The 22,547-nt window shown below is 44.2% G+C and overlaps 1 protein-coding gene across 1 annotated transcript in view; it reads right to left on the bottom strand.

Annotated features, from left to right (window-relative positions):
- Nucleotides 1-1,041: 1,041 nt before the first annotated feature.
- ATP6AP2 (ATPase H+ transporting accessory protein 2) overlaps nt 1,042-22,547 on the bottom strand; it is a 61,589-nt gene continuing 40,083 nt past the window's right edge. The window contains exons 5-9 of the mRNA XM_030202339.1: nt 18,768-18,905; nt 17,358-17,411; nt 8,214-8,363; nt 6,368-6,487; nt 1,042-2,275 (exon numbers count right to left, since the gene is read on the bottom strand). Coding sequence (XP_030058199.1) covers nt 2,081-2,275; nt 6,368-6,487; nt 8,214-8,363; nt 17,358-17,411; nt 18,768-18,905 — 657 coding nt within the window. The 3' untranslated portion in view covers nt 1,042-2,080. The remainder of the gene's footprint in view (nt 2,276-6,367; nt 6,488-8,213; nt 8,364-17,357; nt 17,412-18,767; nt 18,906-22,547) is intronic.

Raw genomic sequence — 22,547 nt, 5'->3', positions numbered from 1 at the left:
TCCTTATGTTCCAGCCACTGAACTTGCTAAGACCTTTCCAGCCCATTGTAAACCAGATTGCCATGTATGAGACACAGACCATACAAGTCTGCCCGGTATCAGCCCTAGTTCATCACAGCCAGAGTCACCATTTAAGCATCACTTGACACATCCACATACATGCAGCCATTTAGGTTTTTTATAACTTCCATTTTCTAATTAGAGATCCTCTGTGTTCATCCCATGCCTTTTGGAATTCTGTCATCATTTGTGTCTCTACCACCTCCTTAATGAAAGACTTTCCACATTTGTGCTGTTAAAGCAACGAGGAGGAGGAGACAGCACTCAAAGAACTTGGTACTCTGTAGATGAGAGGCTGGTGCAGGTGCAGCTTACACGGGGTTCTGCTTCCGTCCCCGCGGGAATCCCGCGAACCCCGTCCCTGGGCAGCTCTCTAGTGCAGGCTTCATTTTTTGTGTAATATACAAAATAAAGTCATTAACTGCAAACAACTTCTTTTGATAATGATCAACATACAAGCATTTTGAATCCCAATCTCTTTATTTATTTTTCTAATTATACAATCACTGGTCCACTTTCACCAACAAACACAGGGGAATACATATCAAAGTGAAGGATGGAATGCTTAACAGCGTCAGCTGCTCCTCTGCCAATTCCACATCCTGCTGTTTACCTGACAGCTTCTTTGTGCAATGTCCAAACACCTCATAAAATGGAAGATAGTCATGGGTTTGGTTTTAACTGGGCACGTTTGTCTCAAATGCTAAACAAAACTGGCCTGTCCCCCCCCCCCCCCCCCCCCCCCCAACATCTATATCAGCAGTAAACAGAATGAAATTGATCCATCCAAATAACTTAATGTACATTTCTCTTTACACAATTTAACCCTCATCACATAGCCACTAACTAGGAGATATGTACATAGTTTGAATAAAAAGAATTTTACACCTCAGATTAAAAGAAAATGTACAACACAATAGCCCATAGTTATTTTTCAACTACTGTGGTATTTCTACAGAATCACATTTCATTCTTTTCAGTACATTACTTCCATATACTGTATGCTGGAAGGCAATGGCAGCTGTCCTCAGGAGATCCCTAGTGAATATGCACTTTGCATTGAAGGTGTCATTTCATAACAGGATACCTAGGTAAAAATGCAAAAACTGCTTCTATGTTACAAAAGCAACACTGGCACCCATATCCCTTTAAAAAATAAACTCCTACAGTGACCCCCCTAGCAATGCACAAATTACACTTACACCTGCTTCAAAGGTGTATCTGTACTCTATGCATGTATATATATGATTTGTATGCAGAAAACACTTTATAAAAATGAAGGTGGATGCATGCAAATATTATTCATGCATTACTCTGAAAAAAGTAAAGACTGTAGTGAGTGAGCCTCCCTCAAGGAGAGTTCTAAGAACCACTAGTCTAGAAAACCTTCACATCAGGCCCTGAAGTTCAATCTGCCTTAAAGCCTATTCCAATCATGGAATTAGGAACCACATCACTGTATAAAAGCAGAAATGGTAGACCAGGTCCGCTGGACCTCTGCTATCAAAAGCTGGGAAATTACATCTGCGGTCCAGCATAGACAAGAAACATTTCAGAATTATGCAGTCAAGCCTTAGGGAAAGAAGTGTGGGAAAAGCATTAAAAAAAACAAACAAACTATAAATCCCCCCCCCCCCCCCCCCGAGCTTGGGCACCTCCAAATGATCTTAAGGAGTGTAGCTTCCGAGAAGGCTTTCCTAATAACCATACAACAGCTGAATACATGAGAGTGGCATATACCACTTTTAGAAGAGATGGAAGTGTATGACAAGCAATTAGTTTGCTGTGTACTTAATCACAATGAAGTTTTCATCTATGCAAAATAGGCCAGAGAAAACCCTACTCGTGTAGGTGATCACCCTTGGGGAGGAAATTTAGATGCAGGGAAAGCCCAAATTGCCTCATTCAACCATCTGGGCTTTAGTGAGACCCGAAACTCCTCTGCATGGGTGACACAAGGGTGAAGGCAGATCTGAGCTGGGCCCTGGGAGATTGGACTGGAATGGGATGCTGAAGCCCTTTAATCCATTCTGATCTTCTGATTGGTCATCCTGTAGATGATGCTGTCATAGCCAGGGTCCATGTTCCAGAGGTTGTATGAGATGACGATCACCGCGATGGCCAAGCCAATCATGAGCCACAGAATGATGTTGAAGACTACAGCGTAGTTGAAGTTGTACTGGTACGCCAGGTTATACAAATTTTCTGGAGCATTCTATTCAGTGGGAATGGAAAGGCAGGCAAAAAATAAAATTTAAATGTATAGTTATCTTTAGGGTCACTGAAAAATTAAACAGAAGGAACATACACATCAGTCTCTCACTGTTTTAACGGCAGGATGTCCTCTTTAAAGCAGAAGTACGGAGTAAGAAATCAATTAGATCTCAACCACAACTGAAGGGCTTAATTCCAAAACCTGCGAAGCCCATATCAGTTGCATTGGACATGAGGGTTTTGGAAATAAGCTCTTTAACTCTTTGTAAGGGGAACTGCAAAACAGTGTAGCTTGGGGCTGATCCAGGTTATGCTGTCAGCCTGCAGCTGACACTTTGGACCTTAGATCTATGTGGACCACACAGCGCAGCAGCATTTGATAACTAGCCTGCCATGGTGCACTGATGCTTCCCCTAACTCTTCTGTTGGCCATGTGAACGCTTTTCATGCCCACATTGCCTGCTTTGATGAAGCTGGCATGCCACATATTGTTAATGTAGGTTTGCCGTGATCCGAGAAGAGAGCAAGGCAAACCTACATTAACAATATGTGGCCACTTGGATATTGTTGCTATTACAGAAACATGGTTCAATGATTCCCTTGAATGGGATGTGAACATACCAGGTTGTAATCTTTTTAGGAAGGATAGGGATGGCCGAAGAGGTGGAGGAGTGGCGCTGTATGTGAGAAACAATATCAGAGTGGCTGAAATGCAGGGAACCTGGGGAAAGGAAGAAGCTTTATGGATTGTCCTGGAAAGAGAAGACGGAACCTGTATCCACATGGGTGTTATTTACAGACCACCAGCACAAATGGAGAAGCTGGACAAAGATCTGACAGAAGATATTCAAAAGTTTGGTATGAAAGGGGAGGTGCTACTTTTGGGAGATTTCAACTTGCCTATTGTGGATTGGAACATCCCGTCGGCAGAATCGGAAAGAAGTAGGGAGATCATGGACACCTGGTCAAAGTGCCTTGCTCAGACAAATGGTGATGGAACCCACTAGAGAAGGGTCGATGCTGGATGTGGTGCTCACAAATATGGGAAGTGTTTCCAATATCCGGGAGGGTGCCTAATTATGTTCACGTGATATAATTTGATAAAAGGGTAAAGGCGGAATGCGGACGGACAAAACGCTATTGGATTTCAGCTGTACTGATTTTGGTAAAATGCGGTGATACCTGAAGAAGGAACTGATGACATGGGTAGCTGTAGGTGAAGTGGAAAATCAGTGGTCCAAGCTGAAAGCTGCTATAAATATGGCAACTGATCTTTACGAAAGGAAAGTAAACAAAAACAAGAGAAACAGGAAGCCTATATGGTTCTCCAAACAAGTTGCTGAAAAAAAGAGCAAAAAAGGCTTCAGTCAAGAAATACAGAAGAACGCAATGAAAGGATCACTGAAAAGATTATCAGATTAAACTCAAAGAAGTGAAGAGGGAAATATGGCTAGCAAAAGTGTGAGTGGAAGAAAAAATTGGCTAAAGATGTTAAGAGAGGAGACAAGACCTTCTTCAGATATATTGGGGAAAAAGAAAAGATAGGAATGGCAAGACTGAAAGATACTGAGAATGACTATGTTGAGAGTGATAAGGATAAAGCGAACGTGCTAATTATTTCTCAGTGTTCACGGAAGAAAATCCTGGGGAAGGACCATGGTTGGCTGCCTACAGAATATCTGGGAATGGAGTGGATATTGCGCCATTCACGGAGGAAAGCGTTTATAAACAGCTTGAGAAACTAAAGGTGGACAAAGCTACGGGGACAGATGGGATACATCCCAGGATACTGAGGGAGCTCAGAGAAATCCTTGCGTGACCTCTTAATAGATCTTTAGAGACAGGAGAGGTTCTGCGGGATTGGAGATGAGTGGTTGTGGTCTCTCTTCACAAAAGTGGAGACAGGGAAGAAGTGGAAAAGTACATGTTGGTGATGGGAAACATAATAGAGTCGCTCCTGAAAGAAAGGACAGTTAACTTTCTAGAAGCCAATGGGTTACAGGATCCGAGGCAACATGGCTTTACCAAAGGAAAATCCTGACAAACAAATCTTATTGACTTCTTTGACCGGGTGATGAAAGAACTGGATGAAGGACATATGCTAGATGTAATCTACTTGGATTTCAACAAAGCCTTCGATAGTTATCCCTCACAGAAGACTCATGAATAAGCTAAGAGGGCTGAACTTAGTACCCAAAGTGGTGACCTGGATATGAAACTGGTTGACTGACAGGTGACAGAGGGTGGTGGTAAATAGAATTTGCTTGGAGGAAAGGAAGGATAGTAGTGGAGTGCCTCAGGGGTCAGTGCTGGGGCCAATTCTGTTTAATATATTTGTGAGAGATATTACTGAAGGGTTAGAAGGAAAGGTTTGCCTTTTTACAGATGACACGAAGATAGCCAATAGAGTGGATATCCTGGAAGGAGTAGAAACCAGGTGAAGGGAACTCCAAATGTTAGAAGAATGGTCAAGGGTCTGGCAGTTAAAATTTAAATTGAAGCAAATATTCTGACACCCCAAATGTCTACATATAAATCGATTCATGCCTCATGCTAAATTATACAATAAATATTGTGATAAGTGCTCACTTTTAGATGCATTACACTTGAAATATTTGTTATGAGAGTTGGGGATTCATATACCTGCTTTATGTTTATATTCAATATTGAATCGTTCGAGTTTTTATGTGCCTTTTTGAAAATCTCAATTAAAATTTTAAAAATGATTACTGTAATACTGTGTTGAGATTAACAGATAATCAATTTTCCAGATGTACTTTACAAAATGCAGCCACAAAATTGATTTTACGTAAATCAAAATGGGATAGGGCCATTCCTTGATTATTACCTCTTCATTGGCAACATATTAAAGTGAGGATCCAGTTTAAACTTTTGACTGTCCTGTTTAAGTCTTTGCATAGTCTAGTCTCAATATCTATGTATTCATGGGTCATTTGGTACATCCAGAATAGACAGATATGTTTGATTGGTTAATTTACAGCGATAGTACCTGCTATTAATGCATTTAGACTGCAGTCTACGAAGAAATGTTATATGACTGCTACTGGCCAAGTATTATAGCACGCTCAACCACTAGAATTGCAATGTACATAAGTACATAAGTAATGTCACACTGGGAAAAGACCAAGGGTCCATTGAGCCCAGCATCCTGTCCACGACAGCGGCCAATCCAGGCCAAGGGCACCTGGCAAGCTTCCCAAACGTACTAACATGTTATTCCTGGAATTGTGCATTTTTCCCAAGTCCATTTAGTAGCAGTTTATGGACTTGTCCTTTAGGAAACCGTCTAACCCCTTTTTAAACTCTGCCAAGCTAACCACCTTCACCACGTTCTCCGGCAACGAATTCCAGAGTTTAATTACGCGTTGGGTGAAGAAACATTTTCTCCGATTTGTTTTAAATTTACTACACTGTAGTTTAATCGCAAGCCCCCTAGTCCTAGTATTTTTGGAAAGCGTGAACAGACGCTTCACATCCACCTGTTCAACTCCACTCATTATTTTATATACCTCTATCATGTCTCCCCTCAGCCGTCTCTTCTCCAAGCTGAATAGCCCTAGCCTCCTTAGTCTTTCTTCATAGGGAAGTCGTCCCATCCCCGCTATCATTTTTGTCAATCTAACTATTTATGATACTGCTCATTGTTGACTTGACTGATTTCGTGACTAAAGGAGTTTGTCTATGAGAGTATCTCTCTGCTTGATCTTATGCGAAGACCCCTGACGCAGGCGCCGAAACACGGACCGTGTCGGGTCCATTCAAAGACTTGTTCCTCAAAACACATGATTAAAAGGTTTTATTCCCCCTTTTTTTGAAGGCTCCTGGTACTTTTTGTTTTGTTCTTTGGACTTTTGTTTGCACTTTGCTCCCTCTCTTTGCTGCACGACTGCTCAGTGTTGAAAACGTGGTTGTTTCAGAAATAATTTTCCTATTGAACAGGCTATTGTTATTCTTTGATTGTGTCCTACTTTGTGTCGTTTCTGTTTTTATGTATATTGTAATCCACTTTCAGACATTATTTTTAATCCAAGCGGAACAGAAATGTGCAATTAAATTAAAATTAAATACTTACAGTCTGTTTTGCCTCAAGGATTGAGCGCGTCTTCCGCACAAGGGGCGTTTCGAAGCTCCTCACAGTAACTGCTTCCACCACTGCGTTTCCCCCATAGACGTGAAACATCTCATCTGCAAACTGAAAGGTGATTCACATTAGTGTAGTGCTGTACGAGGGGCAGCCCCATACGCTGGAAACTTTACTTCCACATAAGCAACACATGTACGTTCCTCAAAGAACTCAACATTTTAGAAATTCAGATTGTTTTTGTTAAAATCCGTAAGACAGGGCTGGCACTGGTTCTGTAGACAAATGAGTTGCACCACGATCAATGGTACCTCCCTCCCTTATGGGGAAATAAAGACCTTGATTCGGATACCACAAAATTGTATTTGAAGCGATGGTATAGTCGTGGATTACGTTATGTGAAAGGCAAAAGAAGGAAAAATAAAATCTTTTGTGGCTTTTCGAGATGAGGGGTTTCTACAATCAACAGCTTAGAAGCACAGATCAGGGACTGGACTGACACATAATATACATTTTGGTTCATGGGATGTCTAGAATAGGCACTAGGAAGCTCAAATCACCCTGCCTCGTGAGACCCAAATGACAGAGCAGGAACATGCAAAATTGAAAAGATGGTGGGTTGGTGATGTATATGGTTTTGCTTCAGGAGATTGCAAGGCAGGGGTGGTTATTTTGATACATAAGGAGTGGGATCGATTATAGATAAAGTTTTGAAAGAGATTCCAAGTTTATCTAATTTTGATATAACTGCCAATGATGTACCTTCATGGCACTTTTCAATACAATTAAAATTCCACTTATAAGTTGGAAATTACATAATCTTTAAAGTAAAATTAAGAAAGGTATGTCAGTGCTGTCCAGTCTTCTTACAGCAGGGAGTCTACATGGGGAGCCCATAGTTTAATATTTTTATTAATTTTGACATTTACATATAAATGTCTAAGAAATATCCTTAATATTTAACATGGAGATACACATTCTTAAGACCTTTTCTTTTAAATTTTGTCCACAATCCTGTTTGATCCAAGTACAAGGTAATATAATTTTAACAACAATGAAAAAAAAATATCTTTAAAGCAAGGAGAAGCTGAGAAAAACTCAACTCAATGGAAAGCTCCAATTATATATTCCGGGAAGTGGGGGGGGGGGGGGGGGGGGGGGGGGGGGGGAGATTTTACCTGTGATCTTGATGTGGAAATCGATAGATCTCCCAGTACGCAATACAGTCAGATGAGACAGTATAAGAAATTGCAAAGATATGGCGAGTACTCCACCCCACCAACAAAGATTTCACACACTTTTCACGCTCTACGCTCACAAAGCTGGTAGAGATAATGGACCATACGACTATCTGGGTGGCGATGCAGGGATGGGCAGAGAGGAAACCAATGAAATTCTCACTTACATGTTGATACAAGATTTAAATTGTTATTCGTTAGAACAGTGGGAGCTTATGAGAAAACCAATATCCCGCCCTCCACTGACGCAACTTCCTATTTCCACAAGGGCGGGACAGACAGAGTGAGGGAAGGCCCGATGAGACAATCCACACTTTTTTTACATGCAGGCGCGAGGCGCTGCGCCTCGCCTCGGCTTCTGAGATTTCTTTAAAGGTAGGGTGTGGGAGCTGGTTGGACGGAGTTGAGGAGGGTAGGCACTGGGTCGGGGGGGGGGGGGGGGGGGGTGCAACGGCAAACCGCCCCGGGTGGCAGCCCCCCTTGTTACGCCACTGGATGAACATGATCTGGCACTTAAATGGCCAGAACTGGACTGATCTAAGAATGTGTGGATGGCTCCAGCCTAACAAAGTGGCAGGCTGTAAAGAATGCAACCTTACCTTCTCTAGAGACTCTGCCAGGATCCGAGATGCATCCCGAAACTGCTGGGAATCCTCTCCGTAGTGTTTGCCTATCTCCTCCAGGCCAGCCAGTTCCAAAGAGTACACATCAGGGGAGTGATCCCTTGCCAGATGTTTGTGTCTAGACAGCTGAAAGGGAAAAGAACAGACAGTCAACAAGAAAAACAGATGGCTTCTCTTTCACCAACTCACATGCAGGCGTCGGCATCTCAGACTTTTTTTTAAAATCTTTATTTGTAATAATTTCACAATTCCAGTATACAAAGAAAGTAGGGTGACGTGTGCTTTCACTTATCAGGATTCTTCATCAAGAGCTGTAAATCTAACACATGTGCATCCTATCTAAATAGTTATTGAGATAGTCATTTAAAATAAATATTAACATAATATGCAAACCGAATATCTTAATTCAATCAGAACTAGTCGCCATTGCTAACGTGGGAAAGGATGAACCACAATTTTTAGAGCTTGCTAAAGTGGGTTTCTGAATTCAAACTTCTGGCATGAGGGGGGTCATGTTAAGTGGTAGCATATCTTTTTTTTTTTTAATTTATAAAGTTTTTATTAAAAATAACACCGCAACAGGAGCACAATTCTCCCCAAACATTTTCATCTTAATCAAAAAAATTGTCCAACATCCTCTTTTCCCCATTATCTCCCCAAAATTCCCCCCTTACTCCCTACCCTTCCCTCCTCCCCCAAGGTAGCATATCTTATGTACATCACTAAACCAAAGTAACGTCCATTGGTTTCCATATTCTAGTACTACTTATCATTTCTATAGCACTACTAGACGTATGCAGTGCTGTACACTTGAACATGAAGAGACAGTCCCTGCTCGACAGAGCTTACAATCTAATTAGGACAGACAAACAGGACAAATAAGGGATAAAGACAAAGAGTAGCAAGATTCCGGAATCCCAAAGAGTGGCAAGATTCTGTGCAGAATCCCAAAGAGTAGCAAGATTCCGGAATCCCAAAGACTACTACTACTTATTTCTATAGTACTACTAGACGTACGCAGCGCTGTACACTTGAACATGAAGAGACAGTCCTTGCTCGACAGGGCTTACATTCTAATTAGGACAGACGAACAGAACAAATAAGGGATAAGGACAAAGAGCAGCAAGATTCCGGAATCCCAAAGAGTAGCAAGATTCTGTGCAGAATCCCAAAGAGCAGCAAGATTCCAGAATCCCAAAGAGTAGCAAGATTCCGGAATCTCAAAGACTACTACTACTTATCATTTGTATAGCGCTACTAGACGTACGCAGCGCTGTACACTTGAACATGAAGAGACTGTCCCTGCTCGACAGAGCTTACAATCTAATTAGGACAGACAAACAGGACAAACAAGAGATAAGGGAATATTAAAGTGAGGATGATAAAAAAAGGGTACTGAACAAGTGAGTAAGGGTTAGGAGTTAAAAGCAGCATCAAAAAGGTGGGCTTTTAGCTTAGATTTGAAGACGGCCAGAGGTGGAGCTTGACGTACCGGCTCAGGAAGTCTATTCCAGGCATATGGTGCAGCAAGATAAAAGGAATGGAGTCTGGAGTTAGCGGTGGAGGAGAAGGGTACAGATAAGAGAGATTTACCCAGTGAACGGAGTTCCCGGGGAGGAGTGTAGGGAGAGATGAGAGTGGAGAGGTACTGAGGAGCTGCAGAGTGAATGCACATGTAAGTCAATAAGAGGAGTTTGAACTGTATGCGGAAATGGATAGGAAGCCAGTGAAGTGACTTGAGGAGAGGGCTAATATGAGCATAACGACCCTGGCGTGAACTGGACAGTTCGTCCATACCATTTAGTTCTAGTTGCTTCCATCTCATTCAGCCAAAGAACTTTGGATCTCCAGTTTTCCAATGAGGGAGGTGCTTGGTGCTTCCATTTGAATGTGGTTGCTAATCTTGCTGCTAATAAAAACTTACAAGGTCTCTTCCGTCTAAAATCCAGGTAACCCAACAACATGGTTATCTTCTGTGAATGGTAAGGATGTTACTACTACTACTACAAATCATTTCTATAGCGCTACCAGTCGTACGCAGCGCTTCACAGTTGAACATGAAGAAGACAGTCCCTGCTCAAAAGAGCTTACAATCTAAATCAGGACAGACAGAACAAATAAGGGATAAGGGTAGGACAGACAGGACACATAGGGAAAAGGGACTATTGAAGAGAGGAAGACAAGATAAAGGTTATGAGCAGGTGACAGGAATTAAAAGCAGCATCAAACAAGTAGGCCTTTAGCCCGGATTTGAAGGCGGCCAGGGATGGAGAGCTTGACGTAATGGCTCAGGAAGTCTGTTCCAAGCATAAGGTGCGGCGAGATAAAAGGAACGGAGTCTGGCGTTAGCGATGGAGGAGAAGGGTGCATGCAATTAGGAGAGATTTGCCTAGTGAACGGAGTTCCTGGGAAGGAGTGTAGGGAGAGATATGAGGGTGGAGAGGTATTATTATGTTCTGAATTTCGGCATGTACTCCCACCCACAAAGTCTGTATGATTGGACAACTCCACCGCATGTGGTCAAAGGTCCCAACAATGCCAGGTTCATAACTTTTAAGAAAACGTTTTGTATTAATGACCAAAATTGTTTTAAATAAAATTCTATCAGCAATCCGTCTGGACCTGCCACTTTGCCTGAAGGAGTACTCAATAGCTTCCCATAATTCTCTCTCTCTGATTTGTGAAACCAACTTATTTTCTGGACTAAGGGATTTAGTCTGTAAAAGGGCTATAATACATGACAGACCTCATAGACATACCAGTAAGAAACAAAGTCAGATCATCAAGATCCTACCTAAATCTACACTACCCAAATTGCAAAGGACTGAAATACAAAACAACTTACGCAGCCGGCTTCTCTTACATATGCGCACAACGATGGAATGGGCTCCCAAAAGCTGTGAAAACAATCCACGACCACTTGAACTTCAGGAAATCACTAAAAACCAACCTCTTCAAAAAGGCTTTACCCCAACGACCCCACGTAACCCTCTTCACCTACCAACACAGCATGACTATGATCGAACAGGACATTATGCAATCTTCATCCATTCCGACCCCAACGACCCCACGTAACCCTCTTCACCTACCAACACAGCATGACTATGATCGAACAGGACAACACGCAATCTTCATCCATTTCGACCCCAACGACCCCACGTAACCCTCTTCACCTACCAACACAGCATGACTATGATCGAACAGGACAACACGCAATCTTCATCCATTCCGACCCTCCACTTATACCTCATGCGATCACTATATAACTTTGTATTTGTTATCCACCGACTGGGCAAACGCCTCTGATGGTACTATGTAAGCCACATTGAGCCTGCAAATAGGTGGGAAAATGTGGGATACAAATGTAATAAATAAATCCACTTCATTTACCTCCAATGCTGATCATTCTACAGGAATGAATCCTGACTGTGTTGTTTGCCACACTTATTATTTCTTACAGTTTCTCAGTGTTTTTCTGCCCCTTTCGCCCTGGGGCAGTTAGTAGCATCTCTTAATCTTAACAAACCTACACGTGGGGGAGCTATATCTGTAATATGTTAAGCTCATATGGCACAATCTTTGGTTATCTGGACAAAATCAGAAAATCTTATGCTCTCTGGTAAAGTCAACAGAGAGATTTATAAGATCTGTGTGTCTACAATAGTATTAGTAAACTGAAACACCTGGGAGTTTCGTGACACGGAGATTACAAGATATGACCTCTGTGAATCTAAACCGCTTGGTTGAGAAACCAAAGGCATTTCTGAAGTCCTGGCAGCAAATGCCCCTAACTTTAATGGAGGATGGGATATCATTTTGATATTCATACATCCCATTAAACTACTGTTCTCTTTGCTTATATTCCACTATCTCTCTATATAAAAAGCAACACCAACGTTCTATGAAGCCTCCAGCCGGAAGTGTGAAGGGGGCGAGATATCCGGTTTCCCTATGAGTGTCTGCCCCGCCCTCTCTGTAACACAGTCAGTGAAGGAAAACAGCAGAGCACGAAATCAAATCGCTGGCTCTGTAACAGTGAAGGACTCAGAGGGGGGAGGGGAGAGAGGCCAGAGGGCAGGGACACACACACTCCCACATGCACACAGAAGAAAACATTGCTAGCCCCCGTTTCATTTGCATCAGAAACGGGGCTTTTTTTTACTAGTATTATATATTATATAAACGGCAAGTGACTGACTCACCTGTAAATGCGCAGTAGAGACTTCCCTCTCTGTCCCGCCCTCGCATCAAGACGTGATGACATCAGAGGGCGTAACAGAGGGAGTCGGAGTCACTGTCGGACGCTGCCGCCTGGAAACGAACATCGCGTGCACCAACCTCCACCCTCCCCCCCCCCCACCGCTCCCGCCCTCCTCCGTATCGGGCCCCCTGCACTGACCTGACAGCGCCTCTCACCTCCGTGTGGAAGCGCTGCAGGCAGCAGCAGAGAGATCTGCTGCTGCCTGCAGCGCTTTCACACAGAGGTGAGAGGCACTGTCAGGTCAGTGCAGGGGGCCCAGCACGGAGGGGGGAGGGAGCGGCGGCGAGGAGGGAAGCTGGAAATCTCGCCCCTTTTAACAGGCTTAACGGCCGCTAGTGTATATATATATATATATATATATATATATATATAACCCTAGTAGCGCTCTAGAAATGTTAAGTAGTAGTAGTATATATATATATATATATATATATATATATATATATATATATATATATTATGTATATGTATATACACCCTCTGGTGGCGGAGTGTGGTATTACACTTTATAAAACAGATGTTACTATTGTCACAGTTGATTTCCCAATTAATTTCAATATCAAACCAGGGGATCTAATATTTTTATTATGTTACTAATAATTAAATATTGAAATTTTTTAGTAGGTTTTCTCACAAAACTGAAGAGGTATATGCTTTACTTCAGGACTATGTAACATTGCCTTTGGAAATCACAAGAACGTTCTCAGCTAGGAATAGTGAGAGACTATTTAAATGTTTTACTTAAAAATTGTTAATTTAACCTTGCATGGTTTAGAGCTAGATTCTTTGCATTGGATTTCCTTTTTGATCTTACTACTCGAACATCCCTAAGGACTTTGGATCTGGTAAGTACTACTTGATCTCTCCCCAGTATCTCTCCACACTCGTCCTTCCCTACACCCCGCTCCATGGATACATCCTTCTTATCTGTTCCCTTCTCCACTACTGCCAACTCCAGACTTCGCGCCTTCTGTCTCGCTGCACCCTACGCCTGGAATAAACTTCCTGAGCCCCTACGTCTTGCCCCATCCTTGGCCACCTTTAAATCTAGACTGAAAGCCCACCTCTTTAACATTGCTTTTCACTCGTAACCACTTCTAACCACTCGCCTCCACCTACCCTCCTCTCCTCCTTCCTGTACACATTAATTGATTTGCTTACTTTATTTTTTGTCTATTAGATTGTAAGCTCTTTGAGCAGGGACTGTCTTTCTTCTATGTTTGTGCAGTGCTGCGTACGTCTTGTAGTGCTATAGAAATGCTAAATAGTAGTAATCTCTCTCTGTATCTCTGTTGTCTTTTGGTGTGTGCATACTTTTATTTAATTACTCAGTCACTTCACTCTTGTTCTTTTTGAGTGTGTTATTCTACGGTTCTTTTGTTTGTTTCGAAGATTTCTTGGTTGTTTTCAACTTTGCTATGCATGTTTTATGTTCTTCGTTGTGGCACACTTAATAAAAACGATATAAACATAGCTTCTTAGCTGCCTAAGCCCTTACTTGAACAGGTATTATCTTAAATTATTTCCATTGCCTGTCACATATGTCCTCATTCTCTCTTGACTTTCATACCATAGCTTCCTGTAAAATTCTTTAGAGCCCAAAATTCTGTGACATTAATTCTACACATTAAAACTTCTCTCACCAAGCGTTTGTCAGTTTCACTCATAATGGCGCACATCCTCTCTTTCTGTGTACCCACCCAACTGACTCAACTGTCACCTATAGAATGCCAGTAGCCCACTCAGAACTTAAGTCAGCTCAGGTCTTCTTCAGGCTGTCCACACCAATAGCCTTAACTCCTCTCAACCTCTCCCCCTCAGCAAAGTCCCAAAGAAGCCAGCACCCTCTAGCACCTTGATAACACGTACAAATCTACAAACTTAAACACCCCAGACTACACCCTCCTTATCGCCGACAGCCTGAAAATTCTCTGGGTCATAATCGACTGTAACCTGACACTCGAGAGCCAAGTGAATTCTACAACCAAGAAAATGTTCCACTCGATGTGGAAACTTAAACGCCTGAAACCATTTTTCCCCGAGGGAAACTTTCCGCAACCTGACACAATCAATGGTACTAAGCCACGTAGACTATTGTAACGGAATTTATGTGGGATGCAAAGAGCAACTCTTAAAGAAACTTCAGACCGCTCAAAACACAACAGCCAGACTTATATTTGGTAAAACGCGATTCAAAAGCGCCAAACCCCTCTGGGAAAAGCTGCACTGGCTCCCAATCAGAGCACGCATAGCTTTCAAAATCTGCACCCTGGTCCATAAAATTATCTACGGCGAAGCCCCAGGATACATGACTGACCTCATCACTCCCAACCAGAACTGCAGTCAGACCTACAAGAACTTACTTAAATCTCCATTACCCAATTTGCAAAGGACTCAAATATAAATCACTTTATGTATCCAGTTTCTCCTACATAAGTACACAATTGTGGAACGTACTACCAAAAGCTGTGAAAACAATGTATGATCACCTTAATTTCCGGAAAGCATTAATGACCCACCTGTTCGAAAAGGCATACCCTACGGACCCAACTTAAGGGCCTGAATCTCTGCAGCACAACTTAAACAAACCTTATAATGTATACTATTCAGCTCTCCTTCTCTGCTATTCCTAACTGTTGTCTAGATCTATAAACCTTATAAGACTATAACATCAACCTGTATTTGTTTCTATACCGGAGCTGGCGAATGCCTTCACGGTACCATGTAAGCCACATTTTATTTATTTATTACACTAGCCGTTGAGCCCGTAAAAACGGGCTAGTAAAGGAAGGGGGAGGGGTGAAAGGACCCCCACCCGGATAGGTCGCCGCCGCCCCCCCCGGAGTCCCCTCCGCCCGGGCCGGGTACCTGGCTTCACTATTTAAACCGCCGGAACGCAGCACACAGCTCATCTGAGCTGCCGTCGGCCTTCCTTCTTCTCTGCATGTGTTCCGCCCTCGTGTGACGTAACGTCGGCGAGGGCGGGACACGGGCAGGTAAGGAAGGCCAACGGCAGCTCAGATGAGCTGTGTGCTGCGTTCCGGCAGCTTGAATAGTGAAGCCAGGTACCCGGGCCGGGTGGAGGGTGGGTGGCGGCGGCGACTTCGGGTGGGTGGGGGGAGCGGTAGCGGGAACCCTGGGGGGGGGGGGGGAGCGGTGGCGACGGCGGTTCCCTCACTCGCAGGTGCGCAGGTTCCCTCTCTGTCACGCCCCCGTCATCACGTATTGACGCGGGGGCGGGACAGAGAGGGTCTCTACTGCGCATTTGCGAGTGAGTACGCCTCTTGCCATTTATATGTTTGATTTGTACCCCGCGCTTTCCCACATAATGCAGGCTCAATGCGGCTTACATAGTAATTTCAAATACAAAGTCATAAATAGAAATTTCAAAACATTATAAGTTGAGCTTGATAATGTATGATTAGGATAAGAGAGGGTAGACAGGATAGGATAGTATAAGCTGGGAGAAAAGGGGTAAGGAGGGATAAAATAAAGGGGAGATGGAGAAGAGAAGGATGGGATGAGTAGAGGGGGAATGGGGAGGTGGGGTAAGTAAAACTAATGATGAGGTCATCATCTAAGGCAGAACAGAACATTGAGCCTGCAAATAGGTGGGAAAATGTGGGATACAAATGCAACAAATCTCTCTATATAAAAGGCAAAACCAACGTTCTATGAAGCCTCCAGCCGGAAATGTGAAGGGGGCGAGATATCCGGTTTCCCTATGAGTGTCTGCCCCGCCCTCTCTGTAACACAGTCAGTGAAGGAAAACAGCAGAGCACGAAATCAAATCGCTGGCTCTGTAACAGTGAAGGACTCAGAGGGGGGAGGGGAGAGAGGCCAGAGGGCAGGGACACACACACAGAAGAAAACATTGCTAGCCCCCGTTTCATTTGCATCAGAAACGGGGCTTTTTTTACTATCTCTCTATATAAAAGGCAACACCAACGTTCTATGAAGCCTCCAGCCGGAAGTGTGAAGGGGGCGAGATATCCGGTTTCCCTATGAGTGTCTGCCCCGCCCTCTCTGTAACACAGTCAGTGAAGGAAAACAGCAGAGCACGAAATCAATCGCTGGCTCTGTAACAGTGAAGGACTCAGAGGGGGGAGGGGAGAGAGGCCAGAGGGCAGGGACACACACACAGAAGAAAACATTGCTAGCCCCCGTTTCATTTGCATCAGAAACGGGGCTTATCTCTCTATATAAAAGGCAACACCAACGTTCTATGAAGCCTCCAGCCGGAAGTGTGAAGGGGGCGAGATATCCGGTTTCCCTATGAGTGTCTGCCCCGCCCTCTCTGTAACACAGTCAGTGAAGGAAAACAGCAGAGCACGAAATCAAATCGCTGGCTCTGTAACAGTGAAGGACTCAGAGGGGGGAGGGGAGAGAGGCCAGAGGGCAGGGACACACACACTCCCACATGCACACAGAAGAAAACATTGCTAGCCCCCCCCGTTTCATTTGCATCAGAAACGGGGCTTCTTTTTTACTAGTAATAAAATAAAAAATAAGCAGAACACCTTTTGCACCAGCTATAACTCGTATTAGTGAAAGGACTGTCTAGATAAGCACAGGTAAACTGAATTCTGACTTATTTCTATAAGCGGAACAGCCTTTCTCCATTGTCGATCAGCAGCGCACAGCCAGTCCTCATCACTCTCCCTTAACCTTAAAGGTTATCACCTATGCTCCCGCTACATGTAGTGATGCACATTCACCTTCAGGTCCTAGGAAAGGCACTTGATGAGGCGACAAACCGGTGTCACGTTATTGCTTTACGACTTTAAACTCTGCCCCCACCCCTTTGCCAGCAGACGGAAAATTCATAACAGACAAGTAAAGCTAGTTTTCGTACTTACCAAAGCAGAAATGTCATGTAGGACCTGGAGCTCCGAGAAAAAGAGCAGGTCAACCTAGAAGAATTCAGACAACTCTGTTAATGTTGGTTAATCTTCCATTTGCACTGTCTCTCTTCAACACTGCTTTTCCTGTTTGCATGTATCACAAAAACCTAACACATTGCAGAGATTGTGGAGTTGCTCCGTGTATATCCAAGATATCCAATTTAGAAAGCAGAGAAGTATCCCACTTTCTCCAATTAATATTTCTCTCTCCCCCCTATACTATATGCACCAAGTATTCCTGTATCTCATAATTACTGCCCTAGTGCACAAATCCTTTACTTCCGAGTGCCACAAAACCCCATCTGCACTGATCTAGTATAACCATGCTGAGTCTTATAGACAAACGAAAGGGAAAAGGCAGACTTTCTGTTATTAAAGAGACTCCCCGCTGTAAAGTATATATAAAACAGCCTAACCTAGGAGGTGGGCAACCACAGGCTCCGAGGGCCACAACCCAGTCAGGTTTTCAAGATTTCCACAATGAATACGCATGAGGTCTATTTGTATGTGATGTAAGCAGTACGTGCAAATCAATTTCATGCGTATTCATTGTGGAAATCTTGAAAACCTGACTGGGTTGTGGCCCTCGAGGACCGTGGTTGCCCACCCATGGCTTACCATACGTCCGGATTTCCCCGGACATGTCCTCTTTTTGAGGGCATGTCCGGGGCATCCGGCGGATTTTGCCCGCGCCCACGTTTCTCCGGATTTCTGGACAAACGTGGGCGCGGGTGCGGGCAGGCGCGTGCGTGCGGTGGGCGTGCGATCGGCGCCGTGGGTCTGGTGACCTGGTCTCCCGTCCCCTCCCCTTCCTTACCATGTTCCCTGGTGGTCTAGTGAAGTCTTCGGGGCAGGAAAGAGCCCCCTCTTTCCTGCCCGGAGCGCTGCCTCCCCTGTCTATCATCCTTCTCGGTCTGGCTGGGGATTCAAAATGGCCGCCGAGAGTTGAACTCTCGCGAGGCCGCTTCAACTCTCGGTGGCCATTTTGAATCCCCAGCCATACCGAGGAGGATGCAGCAGGCAAGGGCAGGCAGCGCTCCGGGCAGGAGAGGGGGCTCTTTCCTGCCCCGAAGAGAAGACGCTACTAGACCACCAGGGCTAGATAGTAAGTGAGGGGGGGGGGGGGTATGTGATGGGGGAGGGGACTATGTGACGGGGGGGGGGGGGGGGCGTGGCGGAACCCGGACCTGAAGGGGGCGGGGCAGGGGGCGGGGCATGAGGCGTGGCGGGGGCGGGGGCGTGACATGTGTCCTCTTTTTCAGAGGACACAAAATGGTAACCCTAATCCAGCCCAACACGGAAACTGACATTCTGAACAGGCAGACAGCAGCGGAACTAATATTTGGCAAGGGGGCCATTCTTTACCTCGTTGGTTTTGCTCAAAGAGTTGAAGGGAAGGGATTTGAGAATTGAATTTTCCTGGAAAAGTCGGCTGCGCAGTTGCCGCAGTGTGATGGGAAGATCCTCGAAGACTGTATTTGCTTTCCCAACCATGTAAACTCTCTGCAAGGAAAGGAAGCACATGGTCCTTAGAGCAAATGAGACAGACTCTCTCTTAGAAGTCTGTATTATATATCTTATACTGTTGGAGTTCCACCAGTGAAACAACCAATTTAGTTAGGACCAATCCCTGTGAGATATACCACCTGTAGACCAGGAGTACCCCCTGCAGGACATCAACAAGTTATCAAGTTACAGAACATCTGCAGGGAAAGCAAAGACACTTACCTGTAGCTGGTGTTCTCCGAGGATAGCAGGCCGCTTATTCTCACATGTGAGCGATGTCATCCGATGGAGCCCTGGTGCGGACACTGATTCGCTAGCACTAGAGAAGTTCTAGCAGGGTCCCACCGCACATAAGCTAGTGTCTTCCCAACTGCCGCTCGAGCATGGATCCCCCAGTCGGCTGAAAAGCATAAAGAGTACAACCAAAAACAACTCCTAGGGGAGGCGGGAGAGTATGTGAGAATAAGCGGCCTACTGACGTTGGAGAACACCAGCTACAGGTAAGTATCTTTGCTTTCTCCAAGGACAAGCATGCTGCATTATTCCCACATGTGGGAATCACTAGCCACTAGGCTCACCGAACACGAGAAAGCTAGGATAATGGAAACTAAAACCTCAATCATCCTGAAACTATATGCATATTAGGTGTAGGTGTAGCCTGGAACAAAATAAAACAGGGCCTAGGAGGGTGGAGTTGGATTCTAGACACTGAATAAATTCTGCAGAACTGCCTAACAAACCGATTAGTCCCAGACGGTAGTGCGATGTGAATGTGTGGACTGAAGATCAAGTTGCAGCTTTGCAAATCTACGCTATGGAGGCTGATCTCAGGTGGGCAACCAAAGCAGCCATGGCTCTAATATTGTGAGCTGCGACATGTCCCTCAAGAGTCAGCCCTGCCTGGGCATAAGCAAAGGAGATGCAGTCTGCTATCCAATTTGAATGTGTGTGTTTGCTGATGGCCACCCCAAGCCTGTTGGGGTCAAAAACAAAAAGCTGGGTGCACCGTCTATGGGCTTTAGTCCGCTCCAGATAGAAGGCTAAGGTTTGCTTGCAGTCAAAAGTATGTAGTAAACTTTCACCAGGAAGGGCATGAGGTCTGGGGAAAAGTTTTGGAAAAACAACTGATTGGTTAAGATGGAATGCCGACATGGCCTTAGGAAGGAACTTGGAGTGCATGCGGAGGACTACTCTGTTGTAATGAAATTTAATATATGGTGAGTGAGCTACTAGGCCTTGGAGCTCACTGACTCTGCGAGCTGAAGTACTCACCACCAGAAATACAACTGTCCAGGTCAAAAAACTTCAGATGGCAGGTATCCAGAGGCTCAAAAAAAGCTTTCATCAGCTGGGTGACATCCCATGACTGGAGGTTTGGTAGGGGGCTTTGTCAACAACAAATCTCTCATAAAGGTAACTAACGGTTGTACAGACATAGACTCACCTCCTACAAGTTGATAAGCACCAGTTGCAGTAAGATGAACCCTTACAGCGTTGGTTTTCAAACCAGACTCAAAGAGGTGCAACAGGAGGTACTCAAGCAGTTTTTGTGTAGGGCAAGAGAAGGGATCTAAGGCCTTGCCCTCACACCAGGTGGCAAACCTTCCCCATTTAAAAGAGTGACACCTCTTAGTGGAGTCTTTCCTGGAAGCCCGCAAGATACAGGAGACACCTTCAGGCAATTTGAGGAATTCAAGTTTTATGCTCTCAACATCCAAGCCATAAGGGCCAGATATTGGAGGTTGGGGTGCACAAGGGACTCCTCATTTTGCGTGATGAGGGTCAGAAAACAGTCCAATCTCCACAGATCTTCTGAAGACAACTCCAGAAGGGGAGGGAACCATATCTGTTGTGGCCAATATCATTGTGCCTTAGTCTTGCCCGAGTTTCAGCAAGGTCTTCTCTATAAGAGGTATAGGAGGATATGCATATAGAAGTCCTCTTCCCCAATGTAGGGGAAAGGAATCCGACGCTAGTCTGCTGTGTGATCTGAGCCTGGAGTAGAACTGAGGAACCTTGTTGTTGAGATGAGTGGTGAAAAGATCCACCGAGGGGGTGCCAACTCTCAAAAGATCTTTTGGACTATGCCCATTTTGAGAAACCACTCATGTGTTTGCAATATCCTGTTGAGTCTGTCTTATATAGAATTGACATGTTAGGCGGCTTTTGAATCAAATTGGAATAGTAGTTTAAATGAGTGTGTTGTACTTCTATAGATAGCTAATGTGGTGGACAACAGGTGATGGAACCATTTCCTCTCTGCCTGGCACAGCTGTTGTTTGTGTTGGTGAAGATCAAGTGTATACCAAGGATTATGGTGAGTTGAGTTAGTAGCACCACTATAATTTCACACCGTTTCAAGTGCGGATGATGGTTCTCTGTTCCACATCTGAATCTGATCTGTCAAAGAGTGATCCTTAAAAGAAACAAAGTTTAAGACAGAACTAGACAACAGTGAGGTTGGCCTGAAGTTTGAGAGATCATGATAGGTCGTACATTTAGGCACAGATACAGTGGGTGTTGATTGGCAGTGATAAGTGAAAAGAATTAGAGAATGATCTGATTGTGGTATGGATCACGTTGCCGATATAGAAATTGAAATTAGGGAACCAGGAACAGGTAAGACAAGATCCAAAACGTGTCCTGCTTGATGTGTCGGGCTAGTAACATATTGAGTGAGTTGTAAGTCTGTAAAAAGATCTTGAGAGAAAGAAGCACCAGGGGTGTCGAAGTGCAAGTTGAAATCCCCCAAGATAATAGGATGCAGCTGGGGGGGACCGGGGTGGGGGGGGGGGGGGGGGGGGGGAAGAGGGTTGATAGATCAAAAGAAAGTGTAGAACTAATGAAGTGTTAATGCGGAATTTAAGAAATTCTAGTAAAGGTTGGGAGAAGGAGGTAAAGTTAGATACTGACAAGGCTGCTGAATATATTTAGCCACTCTCCCACCTTTACGAGTCATACGATTACAGTTTAAATAACGATAACCAAGTGGCATTGCCCGATTAAGGTATGCTGCGTCTGTATCTGTAAGCTGCATTTCTGTTAGGAAAAGGAGATCTAGTTTATTAGTAGTGATAAGATGATGAATAAGAAGAGTGTGTTTGTGATGCATAAATTGCCGTGATTTGACAAGCTGGAGGGAAAGAATGGGAAGGGCGTTGAGAAGCCCACCAAAGGTCCCAGAGAACCGGAATGGGTTTGGCTAGGCACATGATGATTACTACTACTACTACTACTATTTAGCATTTCTATAGCGCTACAAGGCATACGCAGCGCTGCACAAACATAGAAGAAAGACAGTCCCTGCTCAAAGAGCTATGTAATAAAAGTGAGCCAAGTATAGGACAATCAAGCCATTGTGACATCACTGATGAGGTTGGCTCTTATTGGTGGACTGAGGCATTATGACATCACAATATTAGCTCTGGTTACAAGAGACTACTACTACTACTACTACTATTTAGCATTTCTATAGCGCTACAAGGCATACGCAGCGCTGCACAAACATAGAAGAAAGACAGTCCCTGCTCAAAGAGCTTACAATCTAATAGACAAAAAATAAATAAAGTAATCAAATCAATTAATGTGTACAGGAAGGAGGAGGGTAGGTGGAGGCAGGTGGTTACAAGTGGTTACGAG

The sequence above is a fragment of the Microcaecilia unicolor genome, chromosome 4, assembly GCF_901765095.1.
Source record: "Microcaecilia unicolor chromosome 4, aMicUni1.1, whole genome shotgun sequence".
Classification (NCBI taxonomy): Eukaryota; Metazoa; Chordata; class Amphibia; order Gymnophiona; family Siphonopidae; genus Microcaecilia; species Microcaecilia unicolor.
This window is presented reverse-complemented; position numbering and strand designations above follow the sequence as displayed.